This window comes from Bos grunniens, chromosome 23, assembly GCF_055505025.1.
Source record: "Bos grunniens cultivar Pamir isolate PY7600 chromosome 23, Bosgru_T2T1.0, whole genome shotgun sequence".
NCBI classification, from domain to species: Eukaryota; Metazoa; Chordata; class Mammalia; order Artiodactyla; family Bovidae; genus Bos; species Bos grunniens.
The window spans coordinates 33,947,193-33,970,178 of NC_141187.1; the positions used below are offsets into that span (position 1 = coordinate 33,947,193).

Sequence of the window (22,986 nt, forward strand, 5' to 3'; positions counted from 1 at the left end):
TCAAAGAAGACATATATTTCTCACCAACTTAAAGAGCCTTCCCACTGGATGACATCAGATTGTTAAGGATCGCTACCTGTGTTTGGCGATATTTTCAGATGTAGAGGTCTCAGATGCGCCAAGATTGAGACTGGAGGTCAAGTCTGATTGGCAAGAAGCCTGCATGACGAATATCCTACTCGGCTCTTATAGCCATACCACAAATCTAATTATTTCAGGACAAATATTAGAAAAAAGACAAAACTGCAAAAGGAAAGGGTTATAACCTCCAAATATATCCCCTTGCTTGCTATTCCAGTGGGAAGTAGATCAAATCATACAACTCAACAAGAAGACAGAGTCAACACCACAATATGAGGGTTTAAGAAAAATGAAATTTCAGAGTCAAAATTGGAATATCAATGCTTAGCTTGTTTTGTTCCATCCGATAGAATTGTTGAAAGGATTCACTAAGTAAAGCACTTAGCCTGATGCCCTGTCAACACTCATTTAACGATAGCTATGCATATTCTGTGAGGGAATCATACTATCTCAGGGAGGAAGCCATCCTAGAAGTCCAGCTCAACCGTGTCTTATTCAACAACATTTTATGCAGAGGTCTAGGAAGCCTGTCAATATTTGAGAAAGGTTTTAAAACAGGACAATTTCGGGCTATTTGAGAAGAAAATAGCTATTTTTCTATTCTAAGCAGCAAGAATCTCTATTTGAGAGGATGAAAATAAATTCAAGAAGAAAGAGAATTCTGGTAGAATACATTCCAGATGTTTCAAACAACTCTGGTTTCAGATATCAGAAGGATATAAGCTTGAACACTCAGGTTCATTTTCTGATGAGCAAATGTTAATTTTTTATTTGAACATAGTTTTCTTTCTGTTACATCGTATTGGTGTCGATGTTCTAATGTTTCCAAATACTGCCCGTTTCTGAAGGATGATGATCAGTCACCCCACAAATGGCAGGCTTAGCTACTCTGGTGAATGGGATGTGAGCAAAAGTGATGTGTGCAATTTCCAGAGAGTTGGTTTACCAGCCACTGTGTGTGTTACCATCCTTCTTTCTCCTCTGCTATGTGACTGTCAATGTTCTAGAAAGAGGCTGCTCTGCCTCCCAGCGTGAAGTTGATGTGGCCGGCCCATAACAGACATGTTGCAAGATCACGGTTGTGGAAAGCTATAGAAAGGGTGGTGGGTTGGGGGTAATCATTTGTTACTGGAACAACCTGACCTATCCTGACTGTTGCACTTCTGAAATTATCCGTGAACCACAGTATGAACAGACTGGCTAACAATCTACAACTCAGTGCAAATGCAGCAATTTTGACATAATTTACTAGGGGCTTCCTATGATTACATCTAGGTAAGGGAGTGGGTATTAAACAGTGTAATCACATCCTCTCATTTGGAAGACAAGGCAATTTGTTAGCAGTTTCGCTCTACAAGCTTAATAGCTCTACTGACAACCAATCATCATAAAAGAGCTGATTAGATGAAGATCCTTATAGTACTATAATATCATTTCTAACCCAATTCCTCAGTCTATCATAGCTCCACTAAAGCATGGTTTCATGAGCTCTCTTCAAATACATGGGTTGATGGGGCAGTCAACTTAATACCCTCTGAGGTCTTTGAAATACAGTACCTAAGAAAACTCCCAACTTCTCCCATTGTTTTATCTCCTACACTTTACACTTTCTGATCATATCTGGTTGAGGCACTTGTGGCATATTTTTGCTATCCTAAAGATTTACATCACTGTTAAAGTAAGGGACCAGGAGTACTTTAAAATGTAGAATAACTTATTTATGAGGCATAATTGTAGAAGAAAGCATGTTTAATTCTGATTTTTTCCAACAAAGTGACTATTATCCCTTGGAATATATAAAGCTTTAAAAAGGTGAGCCAATAAAAGAGGAGATAATATTAGGCAGTCTTCCATGCTATTAAAGAGCATATCATGACTTTGATATTGTTTATGACTTGTGGTAACAAATGCTGAGTGCTGAATTGTATTAATACATTAAATGATAGTAGAATACCAAATCTAAAATAGCCCATGTACTTTTCATCATTCTTCTGCATTCTCCCATTCTAAGCTGCTGCTTCTGCTGTGTGTGAATATCTGTTACTTCTAATCTACCGCCTGGTTTTGCAAACAATTCTACATGAACTGTAGAATTCTACATGAAGGTAGAAGTGAGGTGCTGAGGCTGGCCGGCCACTTCCACAAATCAGAATACTAGAGCTCTGGGCTGACTATTGTCTTTGCCTCCCAGACACAGTTGAGACTTACTTCAAAGTGCATTATTGAGAAACACCTTCAGGCGTTTCTAAAAGGATTTTTACCATATTTAGAGAGAATGCCTGTCCACATACGAGAAATGGCACCTTATTACAGAGTTCAGATAGGCAGGCTGGAGTTCTTGATAAGAACCTTGTCATGCAGGGAGAAAAGACATAACAAAAATTTGAGCTTGCAAGGTCTACTATTCATCAATAATGGTTTAGGACCATCTCCTCTTTCACATACAACATGCACCCTTTATTACTGTTTTCATCTTACTACAATGTTCTCTGAGAGAAAGACACTCCTAAAAGATGATGATAATAGCAGGAATGACTTCATACCGGTGAGAAAACACAGTTCTGGAGAGATTGAGCACAGCTAAATACTGAAGGCAGCCACGCAGAAGAGCTCCACAGACCTGGGAAAGAAACAATCACTCTTATTTTCAAATATTTCTAAGACTAAGAGAATATCTTATTAGGGAGAAAGCCCATTGTTTCCCATCTTATAAATAGCTGTTCTGAGACCCCTTGAGCAATATAAAAAAAATATTACCATGTCCAGGGAACATTCAGTATTGGATAAATCCAGATGAGCAATGGCATTTGGCTGGGCCAAAAAACTGTACATGGACTTGAAATAAAAAATAAAAACCAAATATATTAGGATCCAGAAAACACATGCCCACAGGCACATGCCCACACACAATGCAAGTTAATATTTTAAATAAAGTTGCCCCCAAACCACCCAGGATCATGCTTCACTCTTCCCAAGAGGATCAGCAGAATTTTTTGTCATTCTGTTACCTTCCCTGAGAGCAAAAATCCAAAGAATATTTTAAATTATACATGTTTTTTTAAAAAAGGCCAAATGGAATCTTGGCTACCAAACCCCCTTTTTGCTACATATGACTTAGTTTTTCTGATTAGCTGTATTTTTGTTATATTATTTTGGGACCGTGCTAATTGATTTTAACTGTTGAGAATGAAATACCACCTGAATTGCAGCCACCCTATCAAAATACTAACGACTTTTGAAAGCGTTCAAGGAACCACTACTTTGAATTTGAAACAAAGGCTGGTAGTTTCAGAATATATATTCTCTTTTTGGGTCAACAAAAAAATTTTTATATCCTTAGTTACCTCCAAAATCTAACAAGAAAGTGCCTGACAACACGATTAGTTGTTTTTTTGGGGGGGGAGGGGGGGTTAAAATGTCATTTATAGCTAAGACACTTCAGTTTCTAGGGAGTCACAATGCATAAATGATCCCCTCATCCCTATACAAGGCTATCAGAACAATAAAATTAATAACTCTGTTATTCTCTAATTGCCTATGTGAGTAGTAACTGCCAACAGCCACCAACAGCAAACCAAATCCAAACTCCTGCCACCAGGCAAATAGCTAACCTCTGCTTCGCTTCAGTGGATGCCTTGAAAGACTTGAAAAAACAAACAAGCTTACACGGAGACGTCCTAGTCCTTGGCAAAGATTCCTGAGTGTAGCAACACAGCTGTAGATGCTTGAGAAAATTCCTCCCTACTAAGGAATTCAGAAGAGCAACAGGCTGGACTAAAAGTATTTAGAATACTCAGACACAGAGAATGTACTGTATTATGAAAATTCTGATTCAGAAAAATCTTTTTTTTTCTCACTTAACGAAGATGTGATTCTCTTTGCCTGGCACTGCGATTTTACTCCTGGTCACCAGCTGGGGGAGCTCTAATCACCCTCAAGTGGTGACAAGACCCTACTTGGCCAACACCTCCAGTAGGCCCTGCTAGGCTGGGTTATCCCTTGAAGCACCAGCTGAATGGCTCTCAGAACCTCAGCACGTAGGGGCTAGAAGCCCACTGCCACTCAGGCCTCATCATTCCACTTGCCCTTCCCCAGAAGCCCCGCTGTGACAGGACTCCCGGCCAGCTCCTTGGCTGTCTTAGGTGCCTATGGATGCCCTTTCTTGTTTCATCTTCAGGCTCCACTTTTTCTCTCGATTCTGTTAGTGTGCCACTGTAACGTTTTGGCAGTTTCCCAGCAGACCCCTGGTTTCATGTTTGGAGGGAGCAGATTTATGAATCGTCAGGGAAAGGCACAACTCAGGTTGGACAACACACTGAAAAAGTCATGGCACACCAGGAAGCAAGGACTATGTAAATGAGTTCAAGTGTAAGGGAGAGCAAATAACTACAAAAAGGACTGTGGCAACATTCCCTGTCTTACAAGGAAAGTAAAACAGAAGAGAAATGGGAATACAGGTCACAGCATTTTTCACTCCCATAAAGCAATGAGATGCAAATGAAGGTCCTTTGAAGAGGTCCAGGTACTATAGGCCCCCTTGATAAAGGAGCATTTATTCTAAATTCTATCCTGGTGACCAGAGGGAAGGGGACCATTCACCCCATCTGACAATGAGATGATTCCCAATTCACTCTATCAACAAGATCTGACAAACGCTGATATTACTGAGTCAGAAGCATGAAAAACCTTGTTACCACTGAAGGGAAACTTTTCCCTTCACACTCAAACTTTCAAGAGTAGCCCCAGTTTGACCCCTAACCCTCCCCTTCTTTACTGTATTCATGGAACATTGGACTGAAGTTCATCCCAACATCCTTTTCCTTCACAAACTATGTTTTTAAAAGCCACTGGTCTTCCTAATAATATTATTCAATGATAAGTTAATTCACTTTTCACCTCTAATCTTTCTTATCAGACAATTTTAACAGGTGCAACAATGCTTTGAAATGTAGAAAAAATTTCTTCAGACTAAGTATTTGCAGAAAGAATTTAAACTTCAACAACCTTAAGTGAGAGAAGGAAAAAAAATGTACGAGATAGATTACATTTAATGAAGGCAAGCTCTGAATATTTCTCTACAACACTTATAAGCTCATAACTAAATGATTTTAAGATGTCATGATAAAAGGAGATGTGGGAAAATACATTACAAAGCCCTGTTGAGAAATTATTCCAGGCTTATTAAGTACAGTTTCATGGAAGATGGCAGGAAGGGAAAGAAAACCCACCGAGAGGTCATCTCCGCGAAGGATGTTCCCTGAGAGGTCCAGATGGACGAGGGTGGTGGCGGTCAAAGGGTTGGCACTCAGTGACTGAGAAAGGCTATTCACCCCTGCAACAATAACAAGATGAAGCTTAGTTTCCATTCCAGGAACAAAAATGAGTTCTGTGATTTTCTTTAAAGGGTCCAACAGCCCCATCAACAGGCAGGACTGAGATTAACCAGAAGCACCATTCCCAAAAGGCAGCTTGAGGATGGTCTTCTGACATCTTCTCAAGAAGAACAGGTCAGTCAGTCACAGACAACCAACTCACTGATGAGGAGGAGAATGAAATGGAATCAGCTTCATTCTGTTCCACTTCTAATGGTGTGGAGGGAGAAGATTTTACTTTGAAGTCTTAGAATGATGCAAACAATCTAACTGATCATTTTTATCCCTTTCTCAATCCTGCCAGGTGATTCTTGCCTTAATGTACAGTATTAAAAGGATGCAGATTCAGAGTCAGATACTTTAGACTACTGAAAGTATGTGGAAGTTAATCTAGGAATGTACTGCTCTGCCTAATGCATTATATTCAAGGCAAAATTTAGATTGAAACAGACTTTACAAAAAGAAAATGCTCTGTACACAATGGAACAAGCAATCAAAAGGAAAAACTGATACTTATCACTCTACACACTATTTATATAAAATAACATAAATGATTCAAGTCAACTCTAACATAAATGGATGAATATATGAGGAGGCAAGATTGCTCTGCAAAGAGAGAGGTATGGTCTACTATCTCTGGGTAATAGGAACTGAAATAGGCCTTTTAGCACCTTGTGGTAGGTAGATTTTCATCAGGACACTTTAAAATGCGAGCCTAGAAAGGACTGTTCCCTCCCTGAGATTTAAAGAGGTCAAGACACACAATTATCACTGATGATTATTCTTTAGATAACAGGCATGTGGGATACTGCAATGCTTTTTCTGTTTCTACTCAAAGTCCATTGTTCCAACTCGTGCATTTTGGAAATAAAACTATTTCTAAATTGGGTATACTATTATAAATCATTTTGTTTTTCTTTTTCACTAAAATTCTTCTTGAAAATCCCAGACTGTCTTAGCCACCTAAAATAGGGGATGGGGTTTTTGTCCAGACATGGATAATTTCTTCATCAGATAAGGGGCAAGGGTCAGGCCAAAATTGCTCATGAGTGCAGAACCCCAAGAGGCACTTCAAGAAAAAAAAGAAAAAAGCTGAGCATTACAAGTACAACCCCACGTGACAGCAGTTCTCTGCTCCAAGTTTAGAATGTGTGGCACTGATGAAGAGGTTATTATCTTATCCTTCAGCTTTGGAGAGGTACAAAGAACCAACTCCAGGGTGCGTCTGATAAAGGCTACTGAGCCATTTTTTGGTGGTAAGTGTGCATCTGGGTTTGTATAGAGAAGACTTCAAGACACAGAGGGGAAAATAGTTTACTTAAATACATGCAAGAATTTCTTGGGCCATCAACTCAGCATTTATTAAGTGCTCATAACATGTTTATAAAATGCTGGAGATTGGGAGGTATGTGTAAATAAGATCCATTCTTTGCCCTCAGAAAATTCAAAGACCATCAGGAAAGAAGCTAAATAAATTCCATGATGAAAAGCCAGTGCTATGCAAGGATTTATTCAATGCAACAAATCTTTATTTAAAGGCTACTGTATAGCAGGCATGGGCTTTTGAGACTCAGAGAATAATTCACCCTCTCAAAGGCCATACAGTAGGAAACAGAGACAGTTGAATAATCACAATTTCATGAGGTCAGTATTATCAAAGCTGCATATTGTCACCCTGCTTATTTAACTTATATGCAGAGTACATCATGTGAAACGCCAGGCTGGATGAAGCACAAGCTGGAATCAAAACTGCTGGGAGAAACAGCAATAACCTCAGATATGCAGATGACACCACCCTTAGGCCCTTACAGCAGGAAGCAAAGAGGAACCAAAGAGCCTCTTGATGAAAGTGAAAGAGGAGACTGAAACAGCTGGCTTAAAACTCAACATTCAAAAAACAATTATCATGGCATCTGGTCCCATGACTTCATGGCAAATAGATGGGGAAACAGTGGAAACAGTGACAGACTTTATTTTCTTGGGCTCCAAAATCACTGCAGATGGTGACTGCAGCCATGAAATTAAAAGATGCTTGTTCCTTGGGGAAAAAACTATGACCAATCTAGAGAACATGTTAAAAAGCAGAGAGATTACTTTGCCAACAAAGGTCTGTCTAGTCAAAGCTATGTTTTTTCTGGTAGTCATGTATGGATGTGAGAGTTGGACCCTAAAAAAGTTGAATACCGAAGAATTGATGCTTTTGAACTATGGTGTTGGAGAAGACTTTTGAGAGTCCCTGGGACTGCAAGGAGATCAAACTAGTCAATCCCAAAGGAAATCAGTCCTGAATATTAATTGGAAGAACTGATGCTGAAGCTGAAGCTCCAATACTTTGGCCACCTGATGCGAAGAACTGACTCATTGGAAAAGACCCTGATGCTGGGAAAGACTGAAAGCAGGAGGAGAAGGAGATGACAGAGGACAAGATGGTTGGATGGCATCACCAACTCGATGGACATGAGTTTGAGCAAGCTCTGGGAGTTGGTAATGGATAGGGAGGCCTGGCGTGCTGCAGTCCACGTGGTTGCAAAGAGTCAGACATGACTGAGCGACTGAACTGAACTGAATAGTATCAAAGAAGTAAGAGCCAAGGGTTTGGCAGTGAAGGAGGTGCAGATTTGATACTGTTAAACAAAATGAACTTGCGATAGCCTCTAGAAAAGGTTGATTTCTGGAGGTAACTTTATGATTGTTCAAATGACCAACTTCCTTAAATTTGTCTGCTACTGGTAGTATCAATGTATTTTGTAATGGCATAATTGAGTCCAAAACATTTGGAAAACATCAGACTTTCATCAAGAAAATAATTTTTAAAATTATGTCCTTAGTGAGGTATAAAAAAACTCAATAAATAAATTCTGAAATTAGAAGGTGAAATTAGTCTTGACAGCAAAACACTCCTTGACAAATATGGGTGCTTGGCAGTTGGCCAATGTCTGATTAGAACTGGGAGAGAACTGTGTTATCAGCTCAGCTTCAAGCTACTGAGACAGAATGAAGGCTTTCCTCCCCTACCTCTTGAGCCCATTCCACGTGAGGCCTGGGATAATAAGCACAGTAATGGCAGGAAATTACAAAAATATAGGATGGAAAGAATCAGGGCTCTTCCAACCCAAACTACATACAAATTTTCATGCTATTCTCAATTCTGGCTATCTAGTGATTTTGACCATTCTTCATATTCATTATTGGAGTGTTTACAGCTGGAAAAAGGTGGTACCAGATGGCCCTGCACTGACATAATCTGGCAACCAGCAGGACATTTACTAGAAATCCAGAAAACTATCACTTAGCTCACATCTGAGGAAGAGAAAGGATATTTGGACACAGTGTGGATGTCATGGGGAGATTTAAAAAAAAAATCTGCCTTGAATTATGGAGTCATGAATATAAATGTTTTCACAGAAATAAAATGTTAGTCAAATTCAGCAAAAGTTTAAAAGTGCAATTTAATCTGAGTTATTTTAAATCCACAGACCTTTCAGATCCTTTGTGACAGTCTGCAAGAATACTGAAAACCTTTAAGAAATCAATTTTTAAAAAGGCAGCATTTCAAGATATACATCCTAGGAAGGATGACTTAAAATTCTTTGGGTCACATGTTATAAAACAATATTAATTCTCAAACATATTTTATTGCAGAAAAGAGATAAAGGTGTGGATCTTCATTTGTAAAGGGTGGAGGGCATGTGGGGCTGTCGTGATTCAGGGGAAGCTGAAGAACCTGCCCACTCCCATCACTGGGAGGGAGAGGGCATCTCTCAGGTACCTCAGGACCCAAGCTTGCCTTCAGAAGGATCAAAGATTGTTACGTCCCTCTATCTGTCTTCTATTAATAATAATGAACAAATATATTAAATATCAAGTTTAAAAAAAAAAACCTCTACCTTAAGAAAGAGTTAGACTTATGAAGCACGTGATACATGATTTTACAAGAAAAAAATTTACCCTTTAAATAGAAGAGTAACAAAGGAGGGGACCTAGCAACTTCCTCCAAAAGAAATATAAGTGACTAAGGAACAAGGGGGAAAAGCCAACTAAGCAATAACTGAAGAAACTAAAATTAAAATATCAGAACACGTATGTTCATATGCTTGATAAACAATAAAAAAGAAAGAATAATATCCACTGATGCTGAGAGTATAAAGAGGATTGTACAAAATATTTGGAGGACAAACTTGACAATACATGTCAGAAACAGCTTTTTAAAAATTATACAAACTCTGACCTCACAATTCTACTTACAAGAATTTTATCCTAAAGAAGAAATTAACTCATGACCGGTGATTAGATATAGATGTCATATTAGGGTGTTTTGCACTATTGAAGAATTTAAAACGGTCTACATGTACAATATTAGATTATGTGCATAAGTGAGGGGACATTTTGCATACACTGGGCTATCACACAGCATTGAAAGTGACCAAGTGTTTACTGACACAAGTGATCACAATTTACTATGGGGGATAGGGGAAGAAGTTTACGAAACAGTAATCACATATCATAAAATAGTATAATCACATATATACATGTGTGTGTTTTTGTAGATATTTATATTAAAAAAAAAACTACTTACCGACACAAAACAGTGCAGAGGAACAAGTACCAAAGTGTCAACAGTGACAATCTTGTATTGACTTGGTACTCGTATTGCAAGTAGTTTTTGCTTTCTTAGTCATACTTTTCAGAATCTTCGAAGTCTGTACCATAATACGTAATGCACTGATAATCATCAGGAAAAGGGTTTTTATAAAATTGATTTGCTGATGTAGAACACTGATAACAGAAAGGGACTACATCTTAGCTTTCAGATCTATAGATGGCTTTAGGCATCAGGACAGAAAACACTGGCTCCTGGTGAATTGTTTCCCTTCGGAAAGTTATTTTTGTCCCTTCATCTTAAACATGTGGACACAATCATGGCATGAATGGAACGAACCCAAATTTCAACTCACTCACCATGACTGCACGGTTGGAATAAAGTAGGAATGGATGGATAGTAAACCATTCCCGGACCACTTTGCTTTACCCACTCACCCATGACACAGCAGTGCCCGGTGCCAGGGACACAGCAATGAAGGACACAAGACCCTTGCCAGCTAGAACCTTGCAGGCTAGGACACAACCAAAATACAGTGAGACATGCACTAAAGTTGAGGGATTTACAAAGTGCTATGGAATGCAGAGAAAGGGGCATCCAGTTCTGCAGGGGGTGGTGAGAGGAGGTTGTCTGAGAAGGACTTCAAAGAGAAAAGGAGACAGAAGCTGAGTCTTCCAGGAGGAGCACTAATTCACCAGATTTGTGGGTGGGGACACTGAGGTTGTCCTGGGCAAAATAGGAACATATAAAAATACATGATGGAAAAACACTATATGATGGAAGGGAGGAAGGAAAGAGAAGGGAGGGAAGGAGGAAGATGATGGGGGCAGGGACAACATGGCACTCTGTGCCAAAAATGACACTATACATTTTAACCCATTTAATCCCACCACCTCTGACAAAGTAGAGACTCAAATTTCCATATTATAAATGAGGTTGCTAAGGAATCAAGGGACTGAGATGTATTAATGTATTTGTAGTTAAGTAAAAATGTTAGGACTCAAGCCTAGACAATCTGCTGGAGAACTGGCAATCACTACACATATTGTCCTCAAAAGACAGCCATATGTTAAGGAGTGGCAAAGTACTCAAGAAAGTTTCATTTTATGCCCACACTGGGTAGCACCACTATATCAGGTGTTGGAGAGATGCAGACAAGAAACACACACGTGTGGCAAAGAGAGCCCCCTTCTCATAGGGAAAACACAAAATTCATACAATGATGTTAGATATGACCTAGAAGTGACACAAAAGAAAAAGTAAGTGATTCTGTTGAAGCCTCAGGAATAGGGAAGACATGTCAGAAGAGATGATCATAGATGAGGGTTTTGTAAAATATACTGAAGCTCTCTAAAAATATTTGGAGATGTGTGACATAAGAGAAAATACGTATTGGTCTCTGCCCCCCTTGCTGGTTCCTGGCACAGAGCTCCTCAAACCCCTGTAATTTCCTGGGCGATAAAAACACTAGAAACATCCCTTGTTCTGATATTTGTCTTTGACCCTGACTCAGGGTTCCCAAAACTCCTATAAATTCATAAGTGATAAGAGCAGTAGGAGCATCTTTTGTTCTAATGCAGCAACTCTGGGTGGGCTCCTGGATGGGGACTGGTCATCAGAATGACCAAGCCACAATGAGCAGCTTGGAATTCCATCCCCACTCCCACCCACCAACACTTCTGCACAAAGGGGAGAGGGCCTGGAAATGCAGTTAATAATTGATCATGCCTACGTGATAAGGCCTCCATGAACATACCATGGGTTCTGGAGAGCTTCTGAGAGCTTCCAGGTTGATGAACACATCGGCACATGGAGGGTGACACGCCCCAAATCTACAGGAACAGAAGCTCCTGTGCTTGGCACCCTCCCAGTCCTCACCCTGTGGATCTCTTCTTCTGGCTGTTCATCATCTGGATCCTTTACCCTTAATAAACTAGTAAATACGGGGAGAGAGGAGGGAGGGGGGTTCAGGATGGGGAACACATGTACAGCTGTGGCAGATTCATGTTGATGTATGGCAAAACCAATACAATATTGTAAAGTAATTAACCTCCAATTAAAATAAATAAATTTATATTTTAAAAAAATAATTAAAAAAAATAAACTAGTAAGTGTAATAAGCACTTCCCTGAGTTCTGTGAACCACTCTAGCAAATTAGAGAGACTTCAGAACCTCTGATAACCTGGGCTTGTCAATAGGCATGTAAAGGGCATGGAGGGAGAGGAGGGTGTTGGGGGCATAACAGTCTTATGGGACAGAGCCCTTAACTTGTGGGATTTGACATCATCTCCAGGTAGATACTGAGCTGAATTATAGGATACCCGGCTGGTGTTGCAGAGAACTGCCTGGTGTGGGGGGGAAACGTCCACATATCTGGTGACCAGAAATATCAGAAGTGACATGTTTTGTGTGAGTAGTAAAGGAGACATACAGAGAAACACAGAAGGAAGAATGGAGATTTTTCCAATACAAGATGAAAGAAAAACTTTTCAAGTACAAAGGAATGATGTATGCAGGAAGATTTCAATTATTAGTAGTAGTGTTATAAAGGGGACAATATAGCAAAATAAGAACAGAACAGAAAAAAATGGGAGGATGGTGAGTGGAGTCAGGAAAGAACCTGGGGAAAGAAAGGCAACTTCCAAGACAGGAAATAGAGCGGGTACAGCAAGAGTGATGACTGTAACTGCAGTTAGGCCCAACCATTTTCTGTACACCAGACAGTCCATCTGACAGGATTATGTGTATGTGGGGGCAGGGGGAGTGTGATAGCAAAGAAGTCTTTCCAAGGATGAACCAAAAAACACAACCAGTAGTAATCCTTTGGTAAGATACAGAATCAATGCAAAGAAATAGAGGAAAACAATAGGAGGGGAAAGACTAGAGATCTCTTCAAGAAAAACTAGAGATACCAAGGGAACATTTCATGCAAAGATGGGCTCAATAAAGGACAGAAACAGTATAGACCTAACAGAAGCAGAGGATGTTAAGAAGAGGTGGCAAGAACACACAGAAGAACTATACAAAACAGATCTTCGTGACCCAGATAATAACGATGGTGTGACCACTCACCCAGAGCCAGATATCCTGGAAAGCAAAATTAAGTGGGCCTTAGGAAGCATCACTATGAACAAAGCTAGTGGAGGTGATGGAATTCCAGTTGAGCTATTTCAAATCCTAAAAGATGATGCTATGAAAGTGCTGCACTCAGTATGCCAGCAAATTTGGAAAACTCAGCAATGGCCACAGGACTGGAAAAGGTCAGTTTTCATTCCAATCCCAAAGAAACGCAGTGCCAAAGAATGCTCAAACTACCACACAATTGTACTCATCTCACACGCTAGTAAAGTAATGCTCAAAATTCTCCAAGCCAGGCTTCAACAGAACATGAACCATGTGCTTCCAGATATTCAAGGTGGATTTAGCAAAGGCAGAGGAACCAGAGATCAAATTGCCAACATTCGCTGGATCATAGAAAAAGCAAGAGAATTCCAGAAAAACTTCTGCTTTATTGATTACGCCAAAGCCTTTGACTGTGTAGATCACAACCAACTGTGGAAAATTCTTCAAGAGATGGGAACACCAGACCACCTTAGGTGCCTCCTGAGAAATCTGTATGCAGGTCAAGAAGCAACAGTTAGAACCAGACATGGAACAACAGACTGGTTCCAAATCGAGAAAGGAGTATATTAAGGCTGTATATTGTCACCCTGCTTATTTAACTTATATGCAGAGTACATCATGTGAAAGGCCAGGCTGGATGAAGCATAAGCTGAAATCAAGATTGCTGGCAGAAATATTAATAACCTCAGATACGCAGATGACACCACCCTTATGGCAGAAAGCAAAAAGGAACTAAAAAACCTCTTGATTAAAGTGAAAGATGAGAGTGAAAAAGTTGGCTTAAAACTCAACATTCAAAAAACGATTATCATGGCATCCAGTCCCATCACTTCATGGCAAATAGATGGGGAAACAATGGAAACAGTGACAAAATTTATTTTCTTGGGCTCCAAAATCACTGCAGATGGTGACTGCAGCCACTGAAATTAAAAAACGCTTGCTCCTTGGAAGAAAAGCTATGACCAATGTAGACAGCATATTAAAAAACAGAGACATTACTTTGCCAACAAAGGTCCATCTAGTCAAAGCTATGGTTTTTCCAATAGTCATTAACATCGAAGAATTGATGCTTTTGAACCGTGGGGTTGGAGAAGACTCTTGAGAGTCCCTGGGACTTCAAGGAGATCAAACCAGTCCATCCTAAAGGAAATCAGTCCTGAATATTCACTGGAAGGACTGATGCTGAAGCTCCAATACTTTGGCCACCTGATGCAAAGAACTGCCTCACTAGAAAAGACCCTGATGCTGGGAAAGATGGGAGGAGGAGGAGAAGGGGATGACAGAGGATGAGATAGTTGGAAAGTATCACGGACTCAATGGACATGAGTTTGAGCAAGCTCTGGAAGCTGGTGATGGACAGGGAAGCCTGGTGTGCTGAAGTCCATGGGGTTGCAAAAAGTCGGACACAACTGAGCAACTGAACTGAATATACAGAAATATCAAACCACTATCTTATGCTCTTGGAACTAACAGAGTGTTGTAAGTCAACTATATTTTATTAAAAAAAAAAACTGCTAAATCAAAAACAAAACAACAACAACACAACACAAACAGCTGCCTTTAGGAACAGGAGGCAGGACCTCAACTCAAAGCTGAAAAAGTTGACTACTGCATGTGGACATTCAGATTATTCTCCAGTATGAAAGCATTTCACTTTAGAACACCAGAATTTCAATCAGATAACTTCTTTACTTTAAAACTGCCAGAGCATTACAATACACATACAGTTGACCCCTGAACAACACGAGGATTAAACTGCGCATAACTAATTGCCAGCTGTCTGTATCCACAGTTCCTCCACTTCTGCAGATTGAACTAAGTGTGGATCATGCAGTACTGTAGCATTCACTATTGAAAAATAACCACATGTAAGTGGATCCCGCAGTTCAAACCCATTGTTCAAGGATCAACTACATTACTAAAGGCAGATACATAACTGAGTAATAATTCTAACCATGTATAAGGAAGCATGGGGCAGTAAATACATTATCGATACAAAGTTAAGTAAACAAAGTTAAATAAGTAAGATATACTGTACCTTTAGGTGACAATGAGGTTTTAGACAAATTTAAATGCTTTAATCCCTTTGGGAGTTTGGCAAATTGAATGCTTAAAGAAGACACACCTGTGAAAGGAAGGAAAGAAAGGGATCATTAGAATTTTTAAGTTGTCAGGATTGCATTTGTTTTACAATGCCTGAAAATTAAGTTTGACTCCAATTTAAGTGCCTGTTTTTCCTAACGTTAGTTGTTTTCTAGTCATCTACTATCATGCCTCCTTTACTTTCTCTCCTAGCTAGGGTAAGAGAAAGGCATAATAATTATCAAAACTTTACCAGTAGAGATGCTTTTCTTTGGACTAAGTGTTATCCTCTCCTCAGAGTGCTATTTCAAATGCAAATAGTCTTGGAAAGAGTGATGTCATTTCCCCTCCTTTTCTTTTTAGCCTCTGTCTTAATGAGTTGATCACTCTTCTGGGTGGGCGGATGCGTACTATTTAATTATTGTCAAGAAAAACAATGTGGCATTATTCAGATAACAGCTTTACTTTAAGCAGGTGAATTCCAGTATTGAATTGGCTTACAGCTAACAACCTTAGACAAAGGTTTGGAAACATAAAATAACTCCCAAGGAATTTACAGTATTAAAAATCAAGTGGTTTCTAAATTTAATGATCAGGGTGTGAGATTGTGAAAACTCCCTCACTCACCTAAGGATTACAATGAGTGTAGACTCTTTTCTGGGAGGAAGTAAGTAACAGATAAACAATCAATGTATGTCCTACAGGGCCTTCAACCAACCCCCTGCTTCACCTGAGTTATGACCTCCCCAGGGGCATGTTTTGAGAAACATCCTAAAACAGTATTAACTGTAAGGTCCCATAGACTGGTTCTCAGACCCCAGTTCTCTCCTTACCCACGGTAAGGAACTACCGTGCTAGCTGCTGCCTATCACATAACCCCAAATTAAATATAAATTTTATCAAGTAATAAGTACTACTCTAGAAATAAACTAAACATCATTCAGCTTGATTAAGCCTTTAGATGGGTGTTTCCCCAAGGATGGCAGGTACTGGGAGACCCTGCCTGTCTCCCACAGCATTTCCCAAACAAGTCTGACAATCACTGGATTAAGTACTGTTAAAAAGGTTTTTTAATTAAAAGTATGTCTAGAGATTTGAATATTTTAAACCATAGTGTTAACTACAAAGAGGGGAGAGGTCTGATATTTAGTCAGTACATTCTTGTAAAATGAATTGATTTAAATATTTTAAATTAAGACATCAAAATTTGGGTATACAATTCAATAACTGGAGCCTATTATACAGAGTGAAGTAAGCCAGAAAGAAAAACACCAATACAGTATACTAACGCATATATATGGAATTTAGAAAGAGGGTAACAATAACCCTGTATACGAGACAGCAAGAGAGACACTGATGTATAGAACAGTCTTTTGGACTCTGTGGGAGAGGGAGAGGGTGGGATGATTTGGGAGAATGGCATTGAAATTTGTATAATATCATATATGAAATGAGTCGCCAGTCCAGGTTCGATTCACGATACTGGATGCTTGGGGCTGGTGCACTGGGACAACCTAGAGGGATGGTATGGGGAGGGAGGAGGGTTCAGGATGGGGAACACATGTATACCTGTGGCAGATTCATTTTTATATATGGCAAAACCAATACAATATTGTAAAGTTAAATAAAATAAAATTTAATTTAAAAAAATTGGGGTATACAATTCAAGCCATGCTTAGAGTGAAGTCTAAAGTTCTAAATACACAAGTGAATAAAGAAGAGCTGTAAACTAATAATTTAAGTATCCACCTCACAATGTCTAAAAAGCAACAATAAATTAATCCCCATTTCATCTCCATAAATAGAAGGAAAGAAATAACAAAGGGAAGACCTCAATTGAATACAAAGCAGTCATGAAATAAATTTAACAAAGTATGTTCTTAAAAAATAAAATTAATAGATCCCAGCAAGACTTTAAGAGAGAGAGAAAGAGAAGGATCAAAGTATTAAAATCAGAAATGAAAACAGAACACCAGAAGAGATCCTACAAACACTACAAATGGAACAGAAGGGTGTAAGAGAAAAAAACTACAGATCAAAAAATGTATCACTGCAGAAGAAATCCTTCTGAAAAATACAACTTAGCAAAACTTAAGAAATAATATCCCCTATCTAAGAAAATAATAAATCTACTATTAAAAACCTCTCCACAACCAAAAGCAAAAGAAGCCAAATATAAGAGTATGCATTGTATAATTCTATAGTGGTGAAGTTCCACAATAAATAAAGCTAATCTATCATAACAGAAGGCAGAATCCACAGACAAGTCCGTGCATTTTCATAACGTCCTACTTCTTGACCTTCATGGTGGCTGCGTGACAGCATTCCCTTCGGAAAAATTCACTAAGACCTAAACTTGGAATTTACAGACCTTTATGAATATACATCATACTTCACTGAATACAAGTTACTTCAGAAAACTTAGGTACAGAAGATAACAGAGGAGGAAATCTAAATGACTGGGTGGCAATGACTTGTTAGATACTACACTAAAGACACAGTCCGTGAAAGGTATCATCGATTAGTTGGACTTCATTAAAATTTAAAATTGCTGTATATTTAGCAAGGGGGAAGGGGAAGATAAATTGAGAGATTGGGATGGACACATACCCGCTACCATATATTGGGTTGACCAAAAAGTCCCTTTGGGTTTTTCCATAACATCTTACAGAAAGCCCTGAACAAACTTTTTGACCAACCCTGTATAGAACAGATAACTATAGGAGAAATTAAGAAAGGACACCACCATGGGTAAAAGTGATAACTGGCAGGCAGCTGCTGTTTAACTCAGGGAGCCCAGCCTGGCATCCTGTGACAATCTAGAGGGGTGGAGTGGTGATGGAGGGAGGCTTAAAAGGGAGGGGAAATGTATATAATTTTGACTGATTCACGCTGATACACGGCAGAGACAACCACAACATTGCAGAACAATTATACTCCAATTGATAAAAATCACCCATTTATAAAAAAAAAGTTAATAAGAACCTACTCTACAGTACATGGAACTCTACTCAACACATAAAACTGCAAATGCCTACAACCAAATGCAAGGACACCCACCATTCTATTCAATCCTTAATCAGAAACTTTCCTTTAAAAAGGAATAAATAATAACAATACTACTTTTCTCTAGAAATAGAACTATCACACCCTAAGTAATGAAAGCAATAAAAGGTGAGGCTCCTAAGTTAGAATAAAGGTAAGTAAAGTCATGTTTGATCATTTATTTTAAATGAAAAAAGCAGGATTAAAGGTAAAAGAGGACTAAAGGCTCAAACACAAGACTGTCTGGTTAAAGTATTTTTTTCTCTAATTCTAGACTAAGTTCTACTAAGTTCTTTCTCGACAAAATGTTTTGTTTCAGCTTCCTAGGCATCCACAAATTATAAATACATTCTATTTCCTCTTTTAAGAAATACCCTTGCTAAGTGCTAATGGAATGAAAGGCATAAATGAGGTCAGTTACTGTTCAGTTTTTCAAAAATAAAAGAACTGAATTCATTTTTGATAAAAAGTCCTCCACTTTGGCAGACTTCAGAAATGGGGTCTTAGCAACAAGAATAAATTGAGAGTGGTTGGCAGCCAAAATCTTAGGAAAAACAAAAAAAATTCACCTGCCTTGTATTTCCTGAAGTTAGTTACTAAATAGCGCCATGGAAGAAGCTGATCATCGAGAAAACATTTCCCCCACTAAGAAAGGACAGAAGAGACTTTTTAACTTCTGGCAAAAACTATTCAATCCTGCCCCCCAAATAAAGCCACACAGCCTTCAGAGCTATGAATTAAAACAAAATTTATCACCAACAGCTTTCATCTGGAGACTTTACTGGATGAATAACCCTTCCTGTAATTTATTTTTGTTTTAGTTTGTGTCAAATTTAGAAGGAAAAAAGGTCTAATTTTTATTTCTCCTTTCAAAATGGAAACCATTATAGCTCCCTCTGCTTCAAAATATTTATGACTAATAAAAAGTAACTATAAAATGTTTAGAATTTTAATTTGGAATCAGAAGTTATTAACTCACAAAGACAGGAAATTAAATTTGACATTGCTGTTTTACCCCATTAATCAGGCATGTACTTAAAACTCTATGACAGTAACATGCATGCATGCATACTGAGTCGCTTCAGTCATGTCTGACTCTTTGCAACCCTGGAGACTGTAGCCCACCAGGCTCCTCTGTCCATGAGGATTCTCCAGGCAAGAATACTGGGGTGGGTTGCCATGCCCTCCTCCAGGGGATCTATCTTCCTGACCTAGGGATCAAACCTGCGTCTCTTAGGTCTCCTGCATTGGCAGGCGGTTCTTTACCACTAGTGCCACCCAATTACATATAAAACTCTAAAACTTTAATATCCTAGAATTTGTGTGATTCACATGGTAAGGAAAAAATGGTTTAAAGTTGGTCCTTGTTGATTCAGTTCAGTTCAGTTGCTCAGTTGTGTCCGACTCTTTGCAACCTCATGGACTGCAGCACACCAGGCCTCCTTATCCATCACCAACTCCCGGAGTTTACTCAAACTCATGTCCATTGAGTCAGTGATGCCACCCAACCATCTCATCCTCTGTTGTCCCCTTCTCCTTGTTGACTGAAAGCATAATATTGGTAATTTTACAAAATTCTGCCCATGGAGTTCTAGCAACATGATCAGGGAAACAAATGACTCTTTCTTGGCTGTTAGAAAGCATATAGATTTGAACACTGTAGATGTCAGAACACAGGTGAAAGTTAAAATCTTTAGATTTCTACTAATTTCAATGGCTTCCCTGGAGAGTTCAGAAACACCAAGAAAACTAACTAAATAAAAAAAATATGAGACTTCCCTGGGGGTTCAGTGGTTAAGAATCCTCCTGCCAATATAGGGGGCACAGGTTCCATTCCTGGTCCAGGAAGATCCCAAATATCATGGAGGAACTAAACCCGTGTGCCACAACTGAGCCCACACACCTAGAACCCGTGCTCCAAAGCAAGAGAAGCCACCACAGTGCAAAGCTTGCACACTGCAACACAGGTAGCCCCTGCTCAACAACTAGAGAAAGCCTGCATGCAGCAATGAAGACCTAGCACAGCCAAAAATAAACAAAACAAATAATAAAATATTTTTTAAGATAAATAAAACATGATGGAGTATTTCCATTTCAAAGATAAAGTTGAGAGGAAGAGATTGAAGAACTAGGAATATAGGAATAAAAGACTAGTGGGAAAAAACAGTCAATACACTTAACTTTTGAATGCCCTAAAATCTAAATCTATGCAGTTTTAAAAATATTGTTTTACACTTTGTAAACATAAAGATATCAGTTAAATATGGCTAAATCATGACTCTAAAGAAAAGTACTTTCTGTTGTATAGCTGTCACACAGAAACCTGGCATCTTTAAATATCAAAGTGCTTAAGAAAATATATCGACGTGCTGTGGAATAAGCCAATGTTTTCCAAATCTCATACACAAATATTTCCTTCTACTTCCATAGGAAATGGAGACAGCCAAATCAGAAAATCCAAAAGACAGTAGAAGAGACTGACTGACTGATCACTCATGAACAATCAGTCTGAACAATCAGTACTAGGTAGAACTCTGTAAGCTTTTCCAAATTATGTAAACACAGCTTCCTGATCCATAAAAGGAGAGCAACATTTGCACTATTTAACTTCACAAGGCTACTCTATGAGTCAAATGTGGCAGTAAAAGTTAACATGTATTGAGTGCACAGTATGTGACACGGTGCATTGCTATTCCTACGGCTTTTATGTGTATTCTCATTTAATCTTTAAAACACTCTTTTGTGGGAGGTGCTATTATTATTTTAGAGAAATCTGAGGCATAGAGAAGTTAGGTAATTTGTCCAAGGAAACTCAGATGAAAAGTGGAGAAGCTCAGATTTGAACCCACGTATTCTGACTCTAAAACCCACTGATATACACTGAAATATGAAGGATCTACCCTGCCCTCAAATGTAAGCAGCATTTCTAGAATCCATTTGTCTTGTCTTATTCAGATCAAATCAGAGCCACCACCAGATGGTCAGCAAAAAAACAACTTGGGTGCGTCAGGTCAACATTTCCAAAAGCAAAACATTTCAAGACAGGATTCTAAATCATCTTTAAACAAAATAATCCAATTTAGAATAAAGTGAGGGGAGGAAATCAGGACAGACATTCCTGACGAGGCTAAAATCATAAAATCGAGGGGAACGGGGAACGGTAACCAGGGAGACTGGAACACAGAGCTTGTGACATTTAGAGAAGGAAAGTGTGTGAAACGAGTGGAGAGAGAAGAGCTCTGTTTCCCAAAACACTCCACTTTAATCCAAAAAGTCATCAGATCCAAAGCATTAGTCAGGAGGCGATGACCGCAACACCCTGGTTCAGACACCAGGTCAGTCCAGAGGACTCAACACAGAGCTAGTTAATAAAGTGCAGTAAGCATAGGGAGTCTCAAGCCTTTTCTACCATGACCCACATACAGAAAGAGATTTGACATTGTGGTACAGGAAGCTCATACCAAAATAAGCACATAGACATATAAGCAAAAACTAAAACCCCAGTTTTCCTAAACAATGCGCTCTGATATTTTCTATTGTGTTCCATTTCTTCTTTTTATTAAAATGCTTACCAGGTCTTGACCTACAGTCTGAAAACACACAGGACTAGGAGGCCAAGAGGAAGCTGGGGAACTGGCTGGCCCTGCAACTGGGATAAGAAGAGCTCATGAATGCGTGTGGTCCATTCGCTGCCCTGTGGGGCTCCTGCAGAGCACGATGAGCAGGGCATCCAGCATTGGAAGCACTGCCAGTACACACGACCCCCCTCCTACTAAATCATACTTCAACCTCCTCCACCAGCAGCCCCTTAACAACAGAAGGCTGCTTGTCCTCTGAGCACAAGCCTGACGGGGAGGCTGAGCTGTAAATATCAGGGCTTTGCTGCATCAACATTCATATCACAATGCAAGGAGCCAAGCTTCCGCTCTGAGAATTTCCAAATAAGGCCCTGAGAGGATGGTTCAGGTGCAAAAATCGAATTCTACTTGGTACTTAAATTCCTCAGCATTCTAGGCTGCCAAACCGCCTTGTGTTTCTTTGCATTTCCTTGTAAATAATCTTCCCAGGCTTGGCCTCTTTTACAGACTAAACAATTCAACTGCACACTCCTCCCCCCATGCTTTTTTATTGTTTTTCAGTGAAAAGCTCAGAAACAAAAGTCATGACCATTTTCCCCTATTTTGAAGTCTCTATAAATATTTTACATTCAGTTGGATTTCTTGTGGACTCCCCATCCAGGAGCAGAAAAGCTACCAATCATCTTTAGGTATTTAGCTTGGATGGAAGAAAAAAAAAAAAGCCTGTAAAGAATTTGTGTTCAGGAGGCTCAGTCCAAAGAATGAAAAAAAGGTGGGGAATACAGGTGCTGGCAGTTGTCCAAGAGCTCTGGCCAAACATAGCAACGAAGGAATCTAGAAGGGGCAGAAACACAGAAAGCCTTAGTTTGAGAAAATATTTTCAGGAGTGTCAAGGCTTGAGTGTAAGTGAGCAGAAAACACCCTGGAGAGTCGGCATCTATGTGTGAAGCTCTGGAAAACATGCTTGGAATGATTCTTGGTTCTCACACCTGGGAATGCAGGTAGGAGAAAGATGTACAAGGATCAGGTCACACAGGTAGGGAAGTGGAGGAAAAGGCGGGGACACGTCATCTCTCCACACCGGTTCTGACTCTGCACAAAAGA

At 39.3% G+C, this 22,986-nt stretch overlaps 1 protein-coding gene across 24 annotated transcripts in view; it reads right to left on the reverse strand.

Annotated features, from left to right (window-relative positions):
• Positions 1–22,986, reverse strand: part of CARMIL1 (capping protein regulator and myosin 1 linker 1) — a 307,540-nt gene that overhangs the window by 103,085 nt on the left and 181,469 nt on the right. For all 24 annotated transcript variants that reach the window (XR_015152305.1, XR_015152306.1, XR_015152307.1 and 21 more), the window contains 4 exons: positions 15,216–15,302; positions 5,310–5,413; positions 2,839–2,916; positions 2,625–2,701 (listed from right to left, as the gene is read on the reverse strand). Coding sequence is in view for 21 of the 24 variants with exons in the window: in XM_086369940.1 (XP_086226066.1) it covers positions 2,625–2,701; positions 2,839–2,916; positions 5,310–5,413; positions 15,216–15,302 (346 nt within the window). In the remaining 3 variants the exon portion in view is untranslated. The remainder of the gene's footprint in view (positions 1–2,624; positions 2,702–2,838; positions 2,917–5,309; positions 5,414–15,215; positions 15,303–22,986) is intronic.